The following is a 20,441-nucleotide window of genomic DNA, read 5'->3' as shown; positions in this document are numbered from 1 at the left end:
ATTACATAGGTTACTCCCATCTTCGGGACTTTGCTGATAGTAATGAGATTATAAACACAGTGAGAAACATCACCAAAGTAGTGGAGATAGGGCTGACCTGAAATGACAAGTAATCAAATAGCCAGGTGTATGTGACGACAGTCACATGGTGCTTATACTTCAATTCAAATACCTTACTTGAGATCTGTAAATTTGGTTAAGTCTAGAAGTTAAGATCTATGGTAAATAATTCCGGAGAGACCAGAAGAATCCATCTAATTCGCCTCCTGCACCATTCATCCATGCTGTCGAGATCTGTCCAGTCTGTGTCCCTCAGGGACACAATCAAACAGGTTATCAGATATATGTGAATAAATAAGTCAGTGCAAAATAAATGGGGCTTCTCATTGGTTGAGTGTGGAGTTTCCATTTTGCAAGGTGAAAAAATCTTGGAGATTGGTCTCCCAATAATGTGAGTACACTTAATGCTACTGAACTGTATGCTTAAAATGGCTGAGATAGTAAGTTTTGTTATGTGTATTTCCTCACAATTAAAATTGAAATAAATTTCTTTAATATGGGACTTAAAAGGAGGCCAGGTGTCGCAGACAATCAGAGGAGGTGGTCTCTGAGTTGAGCCCAGAAGTGTAGGTGAGATGGGACAACAGCAGGTAGCGCTGTTGCCTGAACTTCATTATTCCTCTCCACCCCTACCAGGCAGGTACTATTACTCCCTGCAGTCTGATTCTAGCATCCAGAAGAAAGGCTGAACATGTTGGTTTATCTTATTCCTAAAGTCAGACTGGGCCAGGATATTCCCACAGAATGTCCAAGTCAGGAGAAGAGAGTGAAGTAAATACAGGTTTCTGTATTCAATTTTATTCATATAGATGGTGCTTACAGTTTTAAATACTTCCTGGAAAACCTCAGCCAAGTGCCAGGCATCTTACAAATGTTTGTATGTCACTGTGATACTCATCTTTTAAATTTATAAAAATCAGAATGTCCCCAGCAAGTTTTGCAACATGACAACAGAACTTAAAATGTAACAGCTACAGCTACCACCTACTGAATGCTTGCGTTCATTTGAAAAAAAAAGTAAGTACTTGAAAATGTTTTTTTAGGATAAAAGCGCTAATGAAGTGGCCACCTCTGCATGTCTGAGCCTGGCAACGCGTGGCAGATGGCCCTCCTTCCCTCCTATCCACACGAGCCCGCCTTGGCCATGAGACTACTGTCTCAGTCCAATCAGTTGCAAAATAAAGAGGAAAAGGTTGATTATATCCAAGTAGATGTTCAGAGCAGCAAACACATACTCTTCGGGGTTCAGGTTATAGTGATGATGATGCCCGCCCACCATCAGCTGCACGTCCATCACCAAGTACTTAAAGAAAAGAAAGAAAAATTAGCTACTTAAATTGTTCATTTCTATCCGATCACTGCCTTATACCGTCTTAATCCATTTCTCTCTGAAAGTGTCTTAAAATTATTTCAGCATCAATACATACATTGCGGAAAACCACTTTGTGGCTACATGTGTTACTCTTACAGCCTCAAATGTTCGCGATGTTCCCAAGTTGGTCCTCTGTTAACACGAGTGCCTTGTCCTGAAGCTGGGGGGACCAGATCTGTGAGCCTTTCTTTGCTGTGCAGGTCCTGAGCCTCGTGCCTTCGGTCAACACCATGGGCCAGGTGGGCATATTGGACCCAGCGATGAACTACAAAACGCGCTGTGTCTGCCATTTCCCCACACGTTCTCGCTGAACGCGAAAGGGAAACAAAGTGCTTCCCCAACATTTAGATTCACACACAGCAATAATTCCGAATTCTTGGAGCTTTATGATGATGTCAGTGTTTCCAAAACAGAATGAGGAGAAGAGGGGATTTGTGGTTAAATGACCCCCAAAATAAACATTTTAGCTCAGCCGCAGTAGGTAAAATTATGAGTTCCTAAAACATCAAGAAAAAACTCAGTGAGTGCTCTCACCCTGTGTTTGTTACAAAGTGAGCAGACTTGGGCGGCATGAGAGAAAGTCGGCAGCTCCTCACTACTTTCTCCCCAGATTCTAGACTAAGAGGCTAGTGCTGTAAGGCAGAGCCATCAGACAGAACGTCTGTCTTCAGGTAGAGAATCTGGGGAAATAACCTGTTTTAGAACATCCACTTCAGTGAGACCTAGCCCGTGATTCAGGTCTTGGCTGGCCCTGGGTGCAGGTTCCCGCCCGGGCTTGTAAGAAGCAGGGGGAAGGGAGGGAATCGGATAGCCTAACGCCAGTTCATTGCAGACATCATGTCATGTAATACGGGAATAACCCAGTTGCAAGTGAGACTGACAGCCTCTGAGAAGGGAGGATCACGTGCGTGATCAGAGTGGTGGACAAGGGAGTCACACCCAAGGCTGGGGGTGTTCCAAAGCAGATGACTCCCCTGGACCACTCCTATCCCTTCTCCCCATTTTCCCTACCCTCTCCCTATGTGATTCCAGCAACTTTGGGGGAAGGTTTTTACTTTTACTGTGTGATCCAGCAGTCACATTCCTTGGCATTTACCCAAAGAAGTTGAAAACTTATGTTCACACAAAAACCTGCATGTGGATGTTTAGAGCAGCTTTATGCAAAATTGCCAAAACTTGGGAGCAACCAAGATGTCCTTCAGTAGGTGGATGGATACATACACTGTTGCACATCCAGACTGAAATGAGCTGTCAAGCCACGAAAAGACTCACATGAATCTTAAGTGCACCTTACTAAGTGAAAGAAGCCAACCTGAAGAGGCTACATATTCTATGATTGTTACTATATGACATTCTGGAAAAGGCCAAACTTGGGAACAGTAAAAATGTCAGTGGTTGCCAGGGGCTGGGGCCAGGGGAGTAAGGAATAGGCAGCACACAGAGGGTATTTGGGGCAGTGAAAACCCTCTGCACGATACCAGAATGATGGAACACGTCATTCAGTCTACATTCGTCCAAACCCATAGACCGTACACTGAGAGTGACCCCGAACGTTGACTGCGGACTTTGGGTGACGTCGACACATCGCCGTAGGTTCCTCGGTGTAACAGACGCACCCCTCTGGTGAGTGCTGCTGGTAATGGGGGAGGCCGTGCATGTGTAGGGCAGGGGTGGGTGGGAAATCTCTGTACCTTCCTCTTGATTTTGCTGTGAACTTAAAAGTGCTCTAAAAATCATCCTTAGAGGAGAAGGAGAAGGAGGAGGGACTGGGAGGAGGGGGATTAAGAGGAGGGGGAGGACGAGGAGGAGAAGCGAGTCTCCAGCAGCTCTTGCCAGTGAATTACTGGCTCTGCTCGACTGCACGCTCAGCGCAAGGGCTTAGGCAGCCTTGTCACGTTCTCTCTGTCAAAGAGAGGGGGAGATGGACTTACAAGCGAGAAAAGCACCGTTCCAAGTCCAGCATACAATAGATGCAGCCACTGCAAAAGAAAGGACACATCTGAATGTTAAGAACAACATTCGAAATAACAAAAGGACTCACTGCTGTTAGACTACATCAATATTAAGAAAGTCAAATCTGTGAGCAAATTCGTCTTATTTGAACATAGTTAACAGCATCCACTCAGTGCCATTCAACAAGCAAATGAAAGCCAGCCTTGTGTAGGCCAAATCCGCGTCTTCAGGTAAGTGCTCGGGCATGGCACAGGACAGGCAGAACGTACTAGATGCGGCTCACTTCTTGCCCCATCCACAAAGCCCTCCTAGAGGGTCTGCCCTGCCCTCAGCTCTCGGAACAGGCTTCTCGCATCATGGTGACCCTCACACGCCATTGCTAGAGTTGGCTGAGGAGAGGAGGAGATATTCCCACCAACAGCGGCCAATCTCTTCACGGCCAGGAGTCTCTTGTATGTGACTGTTATCAAACATGCTGCAGGCCGGTCAGAATCCATCTTCAGGACTGAGGGATCCAAGCAGCAGAGGCAGCTGTGTTACTAGCTGGCGCCGCAGCTATCACTGTCGGAGCAGAGGTGGCCAACCGACTCAGCCCAGGAGAGGAGGGTGGGGCTTCCGTTCCCGGGAATCCTGGCTCTTCTACAAGTTCCATGGGGCGCCTTCAGGTCTTTGCCTTGAGCTAGTCTGAGTGCTATCTGTCTGTTCTTTGCAACCAAAACAGCCCTAATCAGAGTAAGAGCCTGGTCAAACGCCACAGGGTTCGGCTCTGTGTGGGCGAGGACAAGAGAGGGGGGTATGACATCTGAGGAGAACAATGGCGTTCCCTCTGCAGGACAAGAAAGCTGGTCCTAGAGCGGGGGGCAGAGCGCTCTGCTAACAAGGGAAGGGGCTCAGTGAAGGGGCAATCAGGAGTCCGCGACACTGTGTGAGGCACGGTGTTTACAGACTGAGCTAATGGTAAGAAAACTCCTGATTACTGGAATCTGAAGACTTCAAAATTGCCAAAGTCAAACATGCATATCATTAGGACAACGGTCTGGCAAAGTCTTCCACTGATACATATGGGCAAGACTATATACGGTAGATACTTTTGAGAGGAAATTTAGGATGGGAACTAGGGTCCATCCATCTGGTAGGAAACATTGTTTCTTAACTGCACCCATTTATTGTAAAGACCTATGGAACCCACCTAATAAATATTTATATTCTTACTACCAATGTCTATGCCACCATCAGTAGTAAGCAGAGCACTGAGGCCTATTTCTTTGTGATGTCTTCGAGTTCATCTCTAAAACACAGATGCTCCCTCCCAAGCTGTAGGCCTGTCTGGTCATTCATAAAGCTAAACCAATGCTGGCCACACGTGTGAAGATCACTGACTAAGTCCACTTGTTGCCGATGTAGCTCTTTGATTCAGCAATCGGGCCAAGTCGGCCTTGGGGCGTTAGACCAGCGGTCCCAGGCCTCAGGCCGGTCCTCAGTGGAACTGGCCTCCGAGGGCTCTCTACCCAGGGACCACTGGCAGCCGACCTCGGAGCTAGGCCCTGGGCCCTGCCCCTGCACCCCTCAGCTGGAGTGCATGCATGGGGCCATGTGGTGGACACAGCTTGGGCACCAGAGTCACACAGGCCTGGCCTTGGTGCCACCTACTCCGCTGTGAACTAGGATGAGTCATTTACTTTCTTTGAACCTGTATTGTTATCTATAAAGTAGATGAGATATGTACTTTTCAAGAATGTTTTGAGAATTAAATTTGATCCCTGTATGAAAAACACATGGGCCTATGTCCAACATCTAGTAAGAAGTCAATGAGTAAATTAAAGGAAAAAAAGCTGGAATTGGAAATAAGGGGCCTCACTAGGATGCTGCTGGAAAAGTCCTAACAAGCCCATCTCTCCAATCCCATAACTTCAAATGAGCAGCACCTACGTACAGAAGGAGTCTGGTCCCATCTTGTGGGGGGGTTCACCCCAAGCACCTCTCAGGGAAGGGCAGCTGTAGTCTGGGTAGGAGCTCCATCTTCATGCCCCAGACCCCTGTCCATGGTCCCCCCAACCACACCACACCACACCACACTGGGTGGCCGCTGGGACAGGCCTCACAGCCCTCCCGCTCCTGGGAGGGAGTGTAACAGACCCAGCACCCACAGTTTGCTCCTGGGCCCCACTCCACTTCTCAGTCATTGTTGGGAGCAGCAGACCCTTCCTGGGAGTCACAGGGCCACTGCACTGTGGTGGTCTTCAGCTGCAAAACTCCGTGGTGGCCTTGCAGAACCTCCCGTAGCCTAGAATGCTCCCAACCACCCCCTTCCCTGTCCTTCACTTGGGGTCACATTTGCCATTGCAGCTCTGTCTGACGGCTCTTCCGGCCTTCGTCACCCCCACCCCTTTCTTTCACAGACGTTTCCCCTGTGAAAGTCCTCCCATTTGCCCTCTGGGGGCCTGCTTCTGAGAGGGTCCGTTCTACCCCCAGCGCCTCCCCCTAGACGGCCGACAGTTCTCGGAGATTTCCAAACGAGCTCCACTTACGTAGGACTGTATGAAGAGTAAGAGAATTCCGTAGATAATAAGGACCAAGAGCAAGACGAACAGCGTTCCGTTCAGCAGGGTGAAGTCCCACTGAGGAAACACAAACAACACACGACAGCTCAGTCGCCATCTGTGCGGAACTCCCAGCTGTTCAGAGAAGCACCTCACACCCCACAGACAGAAGCTGCCCCCCTTCTTTTTTAGATGTTATTTATTCATTTTTAGAGAAGGGAGGGGGGAAGGGAGGGAGAGAAACGTCTCTGTGAAACACGTTGGTCTGTTGCCTCTCCTATGCGCCCCAGCCAAGGACCGATCCCACAGCCCAGGCATGGGCCCTGCCCAGGAATCCAACCGGCGACCTTTCACTTTGCGGGATGACCCCCAGTCAGCTGAGCCACACGGTCAGGGCCAGAAACTGGCCCTTTTGCTAATAATTTACCCAGGCCAGTTCCAAAGCCATGAAAATCTGTTAGCCCTGACCACTGAAAGCGGGACATAAAAAGTGTCCTATTGCCTGGCCTTGCTGCCGGGGGCAGACGAGGGTGGGGCTGTGGATGGAATAATTGGAGCCACGAGGTGATAATTGTTGAGATGGGGTAATGGGTACAGGGGGGTTCATTATACTCCTCTATTTTTGTGCTCATTAAAAGGTACATCAAATGAGTAGGATATAAATTTGTATGTATAATATCATAATTACGATCCTAATTTCTCACTTTTTTAATTTTAAAATTTTGTATTTATTGGCTTAAGAGAGGGAGACAGAGACAGAGAGAGACACAGGGAGAGACACAGAGAGAGAAACACTGATTTGTTTTTCCACTTACTGGTGCATTTACTGGCGCATTTACTGGCTGATTCTTGTACGTGCCCTGACTGGGGGTCAAACCTGCAACCTTGGCTCACAGGAACAACCATTATTTCTATTTTTTAAAGTGTGTGCATAGGATACATTAATGAAATGAAATAGACCAAGTGTTTAACTGGGTACCTTTTTCACATTTGTATGCATATCTTTGAATAAAAAATATATATACTAAACTTTCAAAAATTACTTTTAATGATTCTTCTTTAATGTTGAAGTTTATTAATATGCTTTTTTGGTTTTTCCTTTACAAATCAGTGACCAGATCTGCCTGGGGGGGGTATTAAGATTTTTTTTTTTAAAGGGGAATATTCATCTGCTTGCCTGAAAAATTTGGGTTTGTGCAACAAAAGAAGACCCTTGAATCCAAGACATTTTCTTGCAAGAGTTTTTGTCTAATTGCTTAGCATACCAAGAGTGTATACCCTGAAATCTTACATTACCCAGTGTGGGTATGGGGCCGGCAGCGGCACCACCACCTGGGAAGTGCAAATTGTTGCCCGCCCCCCAGGCCTCCCGAGGCTGCAAGTCCAGGGGTGGAGCCCGGCACTCTGTGGTCTCACAGTTTCCCAGGTGATGGTGATGCTGCTAAATGCTCCCCTACAGGTGAGCTTCCGATACGTGTGCCTACTGAGCCCTTGGAAGGCCTGGGACACTTCCTAGTTCAAAGGAGATGGGCTAGCAGTACAAAATGCACACTGGAATTGATTTTAATTTAAAAAATGTAAACTAGCTCATTAATATTTTGTTATATTGATTACCTGTTGAAATGATAATACTTTACATACATTGGGTTAAGTGAAATATATTAAAATCAATTTCGTCTGTTTCTTTTTTGCTTTCTCAACGTCGTCACTAGGAAAGCCAAAAGCCAGAAATCGAGGAAGCAGTAGGGGTGAGTCCCACAGGGCAGGAAAGCAGGGGGAGTGAAGGGGGAGAGTGGGGCAGGAGGGGCAGAGGAACATGTCCACGCGCTCCTCTAGGATAGACGTCTGTTTCAATAATACATACTTTTGTTTGAAGAGCAAACAAAGTGAGCGATAACGTCACCAGAGAGGTTGCTGCTATGGCCCATAACACTTCCTCAGCATCATAGAAACTAAAACCAGAGAGCGTGATTATTGTTCACATCCAATCCAGGAAAAGCACACACAGAAAAGACGATGTGCATCGGAGACTTACGCTGATATGGCTCCTAGCAGCAGACCTTGAAGAACTGTCTAAAAACAAAATTCACAATCAATCAGGAGCCCGATTCCCAAAACCGGCATCCGGAGGAGATGGCTGGACGCGGCGGGGCTGTGGGGTCTAGTGAGCGAGTGGGAGTGTGCGCGATCCTAGCGCGCAGGCTACGGGGCAGACGATCATAAAACTAAATGAACAGTGGAACTAAACACTTCCTTAAAATTCTCCCTAACAAGAGAAAATTCTTTTATTAGTAAAAATTTTAGGACACAACAACAACATTTAGCATATTTAGTGAATTAAATATGTATTGATTAGGGATGTGGAAACCAACATAAATGGTTATCTAAAAGGTTAGGCCACGCTCTCGCTAATCAGATGGGGCCATCCACACAGAACTGCAGCATTTTATCAGAGCAGAGTATGCTCTGTCTACTGTCGCTTCACCAACAGTTTCAGTACGGACCTCTCTCATGGCGCTTGGGTGAGAATACAACACTTCTTCAAACCTCAGGTATGGGATGAGGAATGAGACCTTCTAGCAAGGTGGAGGAAGGGCAGGTGGAAGGCACTTATTTACAGAGCATGTGCTACACCTTCAGGTGCCTGTCCTGGGCCCAGGAAAGAGCTGCATCGGGGCTGCATCAGGCCGCAGGGTTCTCATGGGCCAGATGGGGCAGGGGAGAAAGGCAGCTGCTGAGAGCCAGCAGGCCGTTACCCAGGAGGATGTGACCAAAAGGGGAAAGGAGGATGAGCCCAGGTCACGTAAGAACCACAATGAGCAGGGAGCGGCTGCTGGGCCTGGGACACTTCCTAGCGGGTAGGACGCTCAGTCCATGGTGAATCCAGAGACTGCAGACCCACGAGAGCCAGAAAAGACTCCTCCAGTGTCAGGGGATAAAAATTAGGACAGATCCGACCCACAGTGCAGGGACTGGTGGAGGGGCGGGCCCATGAAGCACCTACAGGATAGGATGCAAGAGTGGAACAGAGGCCGGCTCCTGAGAATCCTGGGTTGCCTCAACATTCCCCAGGCCCGGTAAGTCGGTGCCTACTTTGTTAAACGTACCAAGTAAGCTGTCTCTATTTCCATTACACATTTTATTAAAAAAGTGTATCTATTCCACATACACATGATATGTTAATGATGTGTTTGCTTCTGACCTTCCTTTCAAGATGACTTTTTTCTTCTAATTGCTCAATTGTTTCCTATTTCTCCATCTTCAGGAGCACATGGAAGAAGTGTAAGAGAGAGGGAGAAGGAGCTGGGGAGAAAGTGGGGAGAGAAAGGGGCATGGGAGGAAGGAGAGGGAATGATTTCAAGCTGGAAACCACCCTTCAGTTTTCCCAAGAGTAGGCCAGTGAATAACAAGAGCCCTTGAAGTCAAAGCTGCCTGCTGGCTTCAAAGCTCAGAGCATGGAATCAAAGGGGCCGCCGTTCTGTGGGACAGAAGCGGTCTCCAGGGTGCTAGTGTTTCCCTTCTGTCACTCAACTCCTCTTCCAAAATGGTTTTCTCCAAATATTTCCTAATACTTGGCCAAGACATAAAGTCTAGAAAATATAACGAATTCTTACCACTTTATTTCTTTAGTAAGCTCTACCTGCTTTGAGATAAACAGCAAAACCTCAGAGATGAGAGCTTCCTTTAAGACCAATAGTTTTGATCTCTTCTTGTAATAATAATAAATGAACATTAAAACCAGTGAAAAAAATATTTAATCCTCACTCAAGGATATGTTTGTTTATTTTAGAGAGAGAGGAAGAGGGAAAGAGGAAGAGTGAGACAGAGAGAAAAACATCAATGTGAGAGAGAAATATTGATCTGTTGTCTTCCAGACGCCCTGACTCAGGATGGAACCTGCAGCCTTTCGGTGCACGGGACAACGCTCAACCAACTGATCAACCAGGCCAGGGCCAAAACCATTCAAAATTTTTAAATAAAAAAATTTTATGAAAATACTCCCTCCCACCCCATCCCCAGCCCCATCACTACTGCTCCAAAATTCTTCGTATCTTTCTGGTTGGCTTTCAGCCCCCACCCCTCACTGAGTGTGGTCCATGCAGGAACTGGGAGACCCCACTCGCTCACCTAGCAATGAGCAGGCATCCACATCTTCTAAGAAGGTCCCCTCAATGCTCTGGCAACTGAGAAAATGCCCAAATGTGGGCATCAGAGAGCCAGCCTTCTCCACCCTCGGGGAAGAAGCTATTCTCCCAGACACAGAAATCTCTGCACTGTACGGGTGTTATTACCATTGGCCACGTGTCCTTGCTCACTTTGACCACCAGGAGGCGCAGATCCAAATACAGGCTCTACACTCATAGGACCATGCATTTTGTGTACTAATCTACTAGCTTTATTTCTTCCCTTTTTAAATTTTTCATCATATTTCCCCAACAATTTCTTTGTTTTAATTTGTCAAATTCATCCTTTATTGAATGATGAATGTTTCCAGTAACTGGAAACAAATTTGTCTTTAACTTTGCAAAAATTTTGCTAGTTTACAATTATCCCCACCAATTCATCTTAATTTATTTTCTGGGTAGTTTTGTAAGCTACTTTATATCTGACTCATATAGAACCAGATGAGATAAATGAATCTTTTTTCTTTTAAATTATATTTTATTGATTATGCTATTACAATTGTCCCAACTTTCCCCCTTTACCCTCCCACCCAGCACCCCCACTCCCTCAGGCAATCTTCACCCCTTTTATCATGTCCATGGGTCATGCGTATAAGTTCTCTAGCTACTCCGTTTCCTATACTGTACTTTACATCCCCACGGCTATTCTGTAACTACCTATTTGTACTCCTTAACCCCCTCAGCTCTTCACCCTTTCCCCCACACCACCCTCCCATCTGGCAACCATCAAAACGCCCTCTGTATCCATGATTATGTCTCTACTCTTCTTGTTTGCTTAGTTTGTTTTTAGATTCAACTGTTGGCAGATATGGATTTTTTGCCATTTGATTGTTCATAGTTTTGATCTTTTTTCCTAAAGTAAGTCTCTTTAACATTCCATATAATAATGGTTTGGTGATAATGAACTCTTTCAACTTTACCTTTCTGGGAAGAACTTTATCAGCCCTTTGATTCTAAATGATAACTTTGCTGGATAGAGTAATCTATGTTGTAGGTACTTGCTTTTCATCACTTTGAATACTTCTTGCCAGTCCCTTCTAGCCTGCAAAGTTTCTTTTGAGAATCAGCTGACAGTCTATGGAAACTCCCCTGTAGGTAACTAACTGCTTTATCTTGCAGCATTTAAGATTCTCTCTTTATCTTTAAGCTTTGGCATTTTAATTATGAGGTGTCTTTTGTGGACCTCTTTGCATCCATCTTGTTTGGGACTCTATACTTCCTGGACTTGCAAATTTATTTCCTTCACCAAATTAGGGAGATTTCCTTCCATTATTTTTTCAGATAGGTTTCCAATTTCTCACTCTTTTCTCTTCTTCTGGCACCCCTATGATGCAAATGTCAGTATGCTTGAAGTTGTCCCATAGGCTTCTTATACTATCCTCATTTTTTGGGGGGGGATTCTTTTTTCTTCTTGTTCTGATTGGTTGTTTTTTGTTTCCTTATGTTCTATATCATTGATTTGATTCTCAGCTTCATCCATTCTACTGTTGATTCCCTGTTACTAATGGAAATTATTCTTCATTTCCATTCATATATACTTCATTTCTGCCTGGGTCTTTTTATGCTGTTGAGGTCCTCACTAATTTCCTTGAGCATCCTTATAACCAGTGTTTTGAATTGTGCATCTGATAAATTGCTCATCTCCCTTTGGTTTAGAATTTTTCTGGAGTTTTTATCTATTCTTTTGTTTGGGCCATGTTTCTTTGTCTCTTCATTTTGGCAGCCTCCCTGTGTTTGTTTTTTTGTATTAGGTAGAGCTGCTATGACTCCCTGTCTTGGTAGCATGGCCTAATGTAGTGTCTTGTCATGGTCCAGTGGCACAGCCTCCCCTATCACCCAAGCTGGGTACTCTGATGTGCCCTTCATGTGGGCTGAGTACACCCTCCTCTTGTAGTTGAGCCTTGATTGCTGTTGGCAGGCCAATAGGAGGGATTTACCCAGGCCAGTCAGCTGCAAAGACTGGCTGTGACCACTGACGACCAACATCCACCCTCCGTGGAGGATCAGCTGTGCAGAGGCAGGGTGGTGGTGCTCTGGTGTGGTCTGTGGCTGTCCACTGGGTGCACAGGCTCTGGGGTTTCCAAGGTGGTGCAGGCCAGGGTCAGCCACTACCTATGTTCCACCCAGGGCCACCCAGCATGAGCTACAAAGCAATCTGTAGATGGCTGTTACATGTGCTGGGCTTGGAGGTTCCCAGGCAAAGCCAAACTGTGATCAAAATCTGGCTGCTGCTAGTGCCAGGTCTGGGGCTGCTAAGCCAGAGGTACAGGGTCTGGTGGCTTGCTAGGATGGTTGTTGCTTGTTTCAGAGGATTTAGGAAGATGTGAAGCATGAGCCAAGACCAGCCACTCATACGGAAAAGCCACTGTTAACAGTTAGGGTGAGCTGTAATTTGGGTGGGATGGAGCCTCAGGGATTCTCCAGGGTGGAGCAAACCATGTGAACCAGGTTGATAGAGTCTCAGATATAGCTCCTGCCTGTAGGCTCCGTGGCTCTGTGGGGAGAGGGCTCAGAAAAGGAACAGTGGCCTCTGGGTACCTTTCTGTCTGGGAGAAAACTGTTCCCCAGCTCTTGCCCTGATGCCAGAGACTTCATTTCCTCCCCATATATCACTGGTGCCTTTCAAGCTGCTACCTCAGTGCTGGAGCTCAGAGGGAATGAGTCTGAGTAAATACATGTGTGGGCCCTTTGCAGACACTGCTTGAGACTCCAGTAGTTCCTTTTACCAATTCAAACTCTGCTGGTTTTTACAGCCAGAAGTCATGGAGTCTTATCTGCCTGGCACTGGAACCCTAGGCTGGGGGTTTAGGGTGGGGCTGGGAACTTCACTCCAGAGATATCCCTCCCAAATTTTTATCCACCACACATGGGTGTGGGACCAGCCTGTTCCACATCTCCTCATCTCTGTGTCTCCTACCACTCTGGATGGATGTTGTTTCTTTACTTCTATAGTTGTCGGACTTCCATTCAACTCAATTTCCGATGGTTCTGAGTGATGGTTGTTCTATAGTTTAGTTGTAATTTTGATGTGGTTGTGTGAGAAGGTGAGCTGTATTTACCTATGCTGCCATCTTGACCCGAAGTCTCATTGGATAAATGAATCTTGACATTAGATGGTTGTCCACAGTGGTTGAGAGAAAACGCCAACTCTCCCAGAAAGAATTACTTGCCAACACAGAGTCACACTGAGACTGCTCTGGATTTTTCAAGACAGCAATCACTTACTATCAGTGATTTTCATGGAGACCACCACCTCCGGGGGGTGGGGGAGGGGCGAGAGGTTTGGCCTGACTGGGAAGCAGAAAGAAGAGTCAGGGAAAGGAGGGATGATGCTTCAATGCTACTGAGTCCTTGAGGAGGAAGGAGCCCTGTAATCTCCACTGGGGTGAGGCGGGGTAAAATGATAGAAATTCAGATTTTATTTAGGTTTTAAAAATCCAGGAGTTCCGGGTACCTGCTGAGAGCTGGTGAGAACCTAGAGTGCCCATGGGCAGCACAAAAAGGAACTGCCAGCAAGAAAAGGAGCCACACAGGTTTCTGTGGCCCAGAGCAGCAGTGAGCCACAGAGAAAGGGCCTGGGGAGTGGAAGCCCCGCAGGGAGGCGCTGGTGAAATCAGGAACCAGACCACGGATTAAGGAGAGAGCCAAGGGCCAGAAGCCCCTGACCCCAGCTCTTCTGAACTGGAGAAGCCCTCCTGAACTGCAACACAAGGCAGGGAAACGGGGAGAACATGAGCTGAAGTGGTTTCTGCTCTGAGTGAGGCTTAAAATAGAAATAAAATAAATTTTACAAAAATAAAGAAACTTGCATTTTTTGTACACGAGTTTGTGAAGTAAATGTGGAACCCACTCTCCATAACAAGATATGTTTGTTGTGCCTGGGACCGTTGGGTCACTATTCCTGAAGTGCAGCCCAGATATGGGAGTGGTTCCCCGTGTGGTCTCTGGGGGCAGTGGCCCAGGGCACCCCAATTCTCTAGTTTTCTAGAAGGGTGTGGCAACCATCTCATAAGTAATTTTATGCATTCGTTGAAACCAGAATTCAGCCAAGAGAATGTCTCACAAATGATTTCCACCTGTATTATCCTACAGGAAGGTTCTCCTCAATAAAAGGAATGAATTTAATAAGGTAACACAAGTATATTTCAGAGGTGAACTACAAGAGGTGCTAACAAGGTTTACTTACGAATAATCCCAGGAGAATATAATTTGCAGGCACCTGACGGCGGAGTTTCCCACAGCAAGCAAGTACAAAAAGCACAACGAAAAATACTGGCCTGAGGATGATTGAAGACCATGTGTTATTTGCTTCCAATGATTATATCATGTGAGGTATTATAGGTGGATAGAGAAATAGATATCATTATATGATATTATCTGATAGTAACTATCATAAAGTAAACAAAAGTGTGGATTATTAATTTTATCTCTCTTTTTTTTAGGCTTTTAAAAGAAACTTTTCTCACTGCCATCCACAGACAGCTTTGGGGTTCTTTTCAAAATGTTTTATTTTGAGATAATTCTGGATTCACAGAAAGTTGCAAAAAGACAGACAGCTCCCATGTACCCTTTACTTAGTTTCCCTCTATGTTTACATCTTGCATTATTTCTAGTGCAACACCCAAACCTGTAATTTGACATTGGTACAGTGCGCATATGCACATAACGCTGTCACGTAGAGCTCTGATAGAAGTCCACGTGTCCGCACACGTGACCAGCACCGCCATGAAGATGTGAAGCTATCCCGTCATTAAACCATCAACAAGGTCTCCCGGGGCCATCCCTTTATGCTCTCTCTCTCTCTCTCTCTCTCTCTCTCTCTCTCTCTCTCTCACACACACACACACACGCACGCACGCACACATGCACGCACGCACACATGCACGCACACACACACACCCCTAACTCCTGGCAACCACTAATTTGCTTGTTTTCCATCTCTGTAATTTGGTCATTTGAAGAATGTTATATCTTTACCTAATTTTTTAACATCCCCACATCAGGGTACATTTATTGATTTTAGAGAGTGAGAGGAAAAATCATCGATGTGAGAGAGAAACAGCAATCAGCTGCCTCCTGTGCACATCCCTGCTGGGGATCGAATCTGCAGCCTAGGTACGTGCCCAGACTGGGGACTGACACTTCATCCCTTTAGGTGCACGGGAGAAGGCTCCAACCAACCGAGCCACCCTGCCAAGGTTATCTTTACCTAACTTTTAATGAAGAACCTTGATCAATATCTAGTAGAGAAACCCACTTTTTATTAAATCCAATAATACTTACCAGATTGCATAGATGAACCAGGGATTCCTGAGCACCCAAACTTTTAAACCTCTCCTGGTTTATAAAGAAATGAATAGTTTTATTCAATAAGTAGTTTATTTTGCTAACGTAATATTTAAGTAGAAGTAAAACAATCTCATAAGAAGGGGGAAACGCTACATGGTTGACATGGACAATGTGAACAACTTAACGTTTAACTTACATTGGTGAGGAAGCCTTACCAGAAAATGAACACGCTGATAATGGCCCCGGTGACCACCAGCTGAGCGGACAGGAGGAGGAACACCTTCACGATGAAAGCTGGGGAGACAGAAATGTTATTTTTAATGACATAAATCTCAAAAGTACAAATATAAATTATCTACTTCATTATTTATTCCAGAGAGGAAGAGAGAAACATCGAGATGTTGGTCGGTTCCGTCTGACAGGGGCCAGCACTGGGACAGAACCTGCAGCCCCCGCAAGAGCCCTGACTGGGAATCAAACCTGCGCCATTTTGGTTTATAGGACGATGCTCCAACCACCTGAGCCACGCCAGCCAGGGCTAAATTACCTATTTTTGATACTTAACAAAAGAAATTTTTCCTCTGATTTTTTGAGGATGGGAAAGGGAGTGATAATTTTGAGTTGGCTAATTGGGTAACGACAGAAATACAGCTCTTCAGAACATCCAGACATAGCCTGGATGGTCCGAGGTGTTTTATTGGCCATCTGAGGGTTTATCCGTGAAAGCCCCCAAATTCTAGATACAAACTCAAGAATTTAATTCCTTATGATGCACACCATGTCCTCTTTAGGCCCAAAAGTGACCTGAAAATTGCAGAATGTCGCAGACCCATTATAGGGATCCAGCTACACCCTTCAGCAGAATGGAAAAGGCTGGTAGAGTGGGTGTTTACCCCTTGGGCCTGGGCTTAGGCTTGGGCTTGGGCTGTGGGGAGTTTGCCCAGCTTTTCCACCATTTCTCTTTCCCACTACCTGCCTGTAGCCACTCCCTTCCCTGGTACTTATGCAGAAATTAAATAACCTGACAAATTATAAGTAGGACCTTTTTTGTGGCTTTATGACAATTTTTAGAGAGAGGAGAAAGGAGGAAGAAAGCGAGGGAGAGAAAAATTGATCAGTTGCCTCTTGCACGCCCCCAACCAGGGACCTGGCCCGCAACCCAGGCATGTGCCCAAACCGGGAATTGAACTGGTGACTTTTTGGTTCACAGGCTGGCACTCAATCCACTGAGCCACACCAACCAGGGCACTTCTGCCAACTTCAAAAGGAAAGGAAGGAAGAAATGCTGCTTGAAGTTGACTCACAGGATCACAACTGTGTCCTTTTGCTGGGCGTTTCTGTACATAAGAAGAGTGACAACAGAGAAAGGGGCCTGAACAATCTTAATGAAAATACCAGAATATATATACACCAAATGTGTGCTGCCTACATTAAAATATCCATTCCGTTAGCATTAATTCCACATCTACTATGTCTCAGGGATTGAGGGAATAAGTACTAAATGTGACCCAACCTCATAAGACTAGACACACAGATCAGTGCCATAGAACTGAAAGTCCAGAAATAGTATCTTGTCAATTGATTTTTAACTAATGTGCCAGAACAATTTAATGGAGAAAGAATAGTCTTTTCAACAAATGGTGCTGGGACACCTGGACATACACCTACAAAAAATGAATTTGCACCCCTTCCTCATGCCATCCATACACAAAAACTAATCCGTTAAAAATGGATTATAGATATAAACATAAGAAATAAAACTCGTGGAAGGAAGCATAGGTGTAAATCCTTGTGAGCATGGATCATATTTTTAAAGACATGGTGCCTAAAACAAAAGCAAAGAAAAACAAATAAATTGGATTTCATCAACAGTAAAAGCTTTGTGCTTCAAATGATACAATCAAGAAAGTAAAAGAAAACCCAAAAACTTGGGGGGGGGGGCGGGGGGGCAGGGAGGAATTTACAAATCATATACTTGGTAAAGGACATATCTAGAATACATAAAGAATTACAATTCAATAACAAGAAGACAAATAACAATTAAAAATGGGCAATGCGAGTGTGGTTAGTGCCCGCCCACACTGACGCTGGGCTTGGCCTCATGAAAAGTTAGCACATGTCATACAGGCAGAAGCTTGACAAATGGCTTGCGCACTGGCGCTTGTCCATCTGGTAGGCTTCTTCCTGGGACCCAGCTGCCGTGTGATGAGAAGCTCCTGTCACAAGAAGAGATCCACAAAACCAACACCAACTGGCAGCCATGTCAAGGTGTCTTAATGGCTGTCACATCTTCAACCACCAACTGATTAAAACTGCATAGGAGCCTCCAATCACAACCAGTCCTTCCCAACTGAGTCCAGTCAACCCACAGGATCATGAGGGCTAATAAAATCTGTTGTTTTCTTTAACGTGGGCAAAGGATTTGAATAGACATTTCTTCAATAGCCAATAAGCATGTGAAAACACGCTCAACATCAGTTAGTCATTAGGGAAATGCAAATCAAAACGACAATGAGATATCCCCTCACACACACTAGAATGACTGTAATAAAAGGACAAACAATAACGGTTGTTGGTGAGGATGCAGAGAAACAGACACACTCATACATTGCTTGTTGGAATGTAAAAAGGTGCAGCTGCTTTGGAAGTTTGGCAATTCTTTAAAATATTAAACATGAAGTTACCATATAGGTCAGCAATTTGTAGGTACCTACCCAAGAGAAGTGAACACATATGTCTACACAAACACTTACGTATGAATGTTGATCACAGCATCATTCCTAATAACCAAAAAGCAGAAACAATCCAAATGTCCATCAACTGAGAAATGGATAAACAAAATGAGTTCTCTCCAGGCAGTGGAATACTATACAGCCACAAAGAAGGGATGAAGTACTACTGACACATGCCGCAACATGGGTGAACCCTGAAAACATCATGCTAAATGAAAGAAGGGAATCACAACCAACCACATGCTGTATGATTCCATTTCTGTAAAATATCTAGAATAGGCAAATCCACAGAGGCAGACAGCGGGTAAGTGGCTGGCAGAGACTGTGGGGAGGAAGGGATGGGGAGTGACTGCTAACAGATATGGGTTTCTTTTTGTGGCAGTGCCTGCAAAACTCTGTAAGTAAACTAAAAATCATTGGGTAGTACCCTTAAAAAGGGGGTGAAATTTATGATATGTAAAATACATCTCCGTAAAGCTGTTTTCAAAAACTGTAGCTCCCTAGCCCCGTAACTCTGTATCCCTTACCCTGTTACATGCTTCCCTTTTTCCATTTTTTATAGACTACATAATTTTAGGGGGGAGGGGTGGGCAGCCTCTGCCCTCCAGGAGAGACAGATACAAATAACTAACTTGAGTGGTGAGGAGGCTTTACGTACGTTTTCAGTTGTAACCCCTTAAGCCTCAGTTTCTCATCTGTGAAGTGGCACACAATGACTTCGTTCGCAGCGGTGTGAGGACTGAGTGCAGTAATGCTCCCCTTGCCACGCAGTGGCAAAGGGTTGGCACTTGCGGCAGAGGCGGCTGGTTGCTTCATGACATCCAGGCTCCACAGTGCCCTCGCTATCTAACCCAGATCTCGTTAAAGGTAGCAATGGACCCGACTGGAAACTACAGGGGCAGGTGGCCGCGTGGTCCAGGTAGGGTCTCTGACATGTGATTGGAAACTCTGGGGTGTGGTTTCCGAACAGAAAAGGATGTCCACCTGTGAGTGGCGGCTCCTGGCGGTGTCGGGGCGACAGATCAGCCTTGGCCTTTTTTCGCTGTTGCCTTTTCCTACCTGGAAGGCTGGAGCTCCAAAAGGCATCTTTCCAGCCACAGGGAGGACGAGGGCCACAGGAGGCAGCAATGAGACTCGAAGCTCACGGCCTGCCTTCAAGTCGCCCAGGCCACACAAGGCCTTGCGGGCGGCAGAGCGGGTGCAGCGACCTGTGGCATTTGCCTTGAATTTGTTAATCTTTGAACTTCCTGTTTCATGAAAGAAAAATACTTCTCATTTATTTAAGCCACAGTTTTTTAGGCTTCTTTACTCACAGTTGGATGTTGCATTTCCTGTACAGAATTAATATCTAGGGCATCAAATTAATATTCTTTAAAACTTAAGCCAATATTACGGTATCACATTGTATGTAGGTGAGAACATGCTACTGTCAATGACTAATTCATATTTCCTAAGAAAACCACAAGTTGCTCACTATAATGTGTTTATCAGAAATTTCTGAATACCCTGGATGACCCGGCCTATGGTAGCAGCCCTACACCATGGTCCACGGCGAAGCTCGACTGGGGAAAACTGAAAGCAAAATTCAATCTTTCTGACAATCCACTCCATGGAAACATTTTAAGAAAACATTTGCTTTTCTCTCCTAAAGAGTTAATGTCTTGGTTCTCACCTCTGCGGATAGATGCTTCTGAGAATGGGCTGGGTAAAGTATTGCTGTCTTCGGGGGTGATGTCATCTGAAATTTGCACCACGTAGGAATCTGCTTGCCGACTTGTCTTGGGATGTGGCTTCCCATGAGTTTGCTTTGGCCCAGAGGAAGGTGAAGTTTCGTAGGGCTGACCGGATTTGGTCTGGCTGTTCCCATCGGCTGCTTTCCGGATCAGATGTTGATGATCTCCAGCACCAAGGTCTATTGGTTCACTGGCCTCCAAGTCCATTTTCCTGGGGAGAAAAGGTTGTTATTTGGGTCCTTATGATCACACCCACTACAACCATTGCATCCTCATAACATTCAGGGGATTTCTCCTTATTCTAGCTCCCTTGGCTCAGTCCTTACCACGTCAGTGCTTAATAAACTTGTGCTGAATGAGTGATGAACAAATACTTTTAAGATGGTGCCTATAAAATATATTTTTTAATTTATTTACTTTTAGAGAGAGGGGAGGGAGAAAGAGAACCATCAATGTGTGGTTGCCTCTCGCGCGCCCCCTACTGGGGACCTGGACCGCAACCCAGGCATGTGCCCTGACTGGGAATCAAACCGGCAAACCTTTGATTTGCAGGCCGGTACTCAATACACTGAGCCACA

The 20,441-nt window shown here is 45.6% G+C and overlaps 1 protein-coding gene across 1 annotated transcript; it reads right to left on the bottom strand.

The window, feature by feature from the left end:
• Positions 1 to 1,210: 1,210 nt before the first annotated feature.
• LOC112319803 (protein lifeguard 1-like) lies at positions 1,211 to 20,107 on the bottom strand. The gene is made up of 9 exons (XM_024577174.2): positions 19,803 to 20,107; positions 15,614 to 15,692; positions 15,393 to 15,446; positions 14,296 to 14,386; positions 7,961 to 7,998; positions 7,790 to 7,877; positions 5,914 to 6,003; positions 3,364 to 3,411; positions 1,211 to 1,363 (listed from the first exon to the last, which is right to left on the bottom strand). Exons 1-9 carry the CDS (start codon positions 20,068 to 20,070, stop codon positions 1,211 to 1,213), a joined length of 909 nt encoding a protein of 302 aa, XP_024432942.2. The 5' UTR covers positions 20,071 to 20,107.
• Between the last annotated feature and the right edge of the window lie 334 nt (positions 20,108 to 20,441).

Source organism: Desmodus rotundus, chromosome 6 (assembly GCF_022682495.2).
Source record: "Desmodus rotundus isolate HL8 chromosome 6, HLdesRot8A.1, whole genome shotgun sequence".
NCBI classification, from domain to species: domain Eukaryota; kingdom Metazoa; phylum Chordata; class Mammalia; order Chiroptera; family Phyllostomidae; genus Desmodus; species Desmodus rotundus.
The sequence above is the reverse complement of the archived record's forward strand: the minus strand, read 5'-3'. Positions and strand labels throughout refer to the sequence as shown.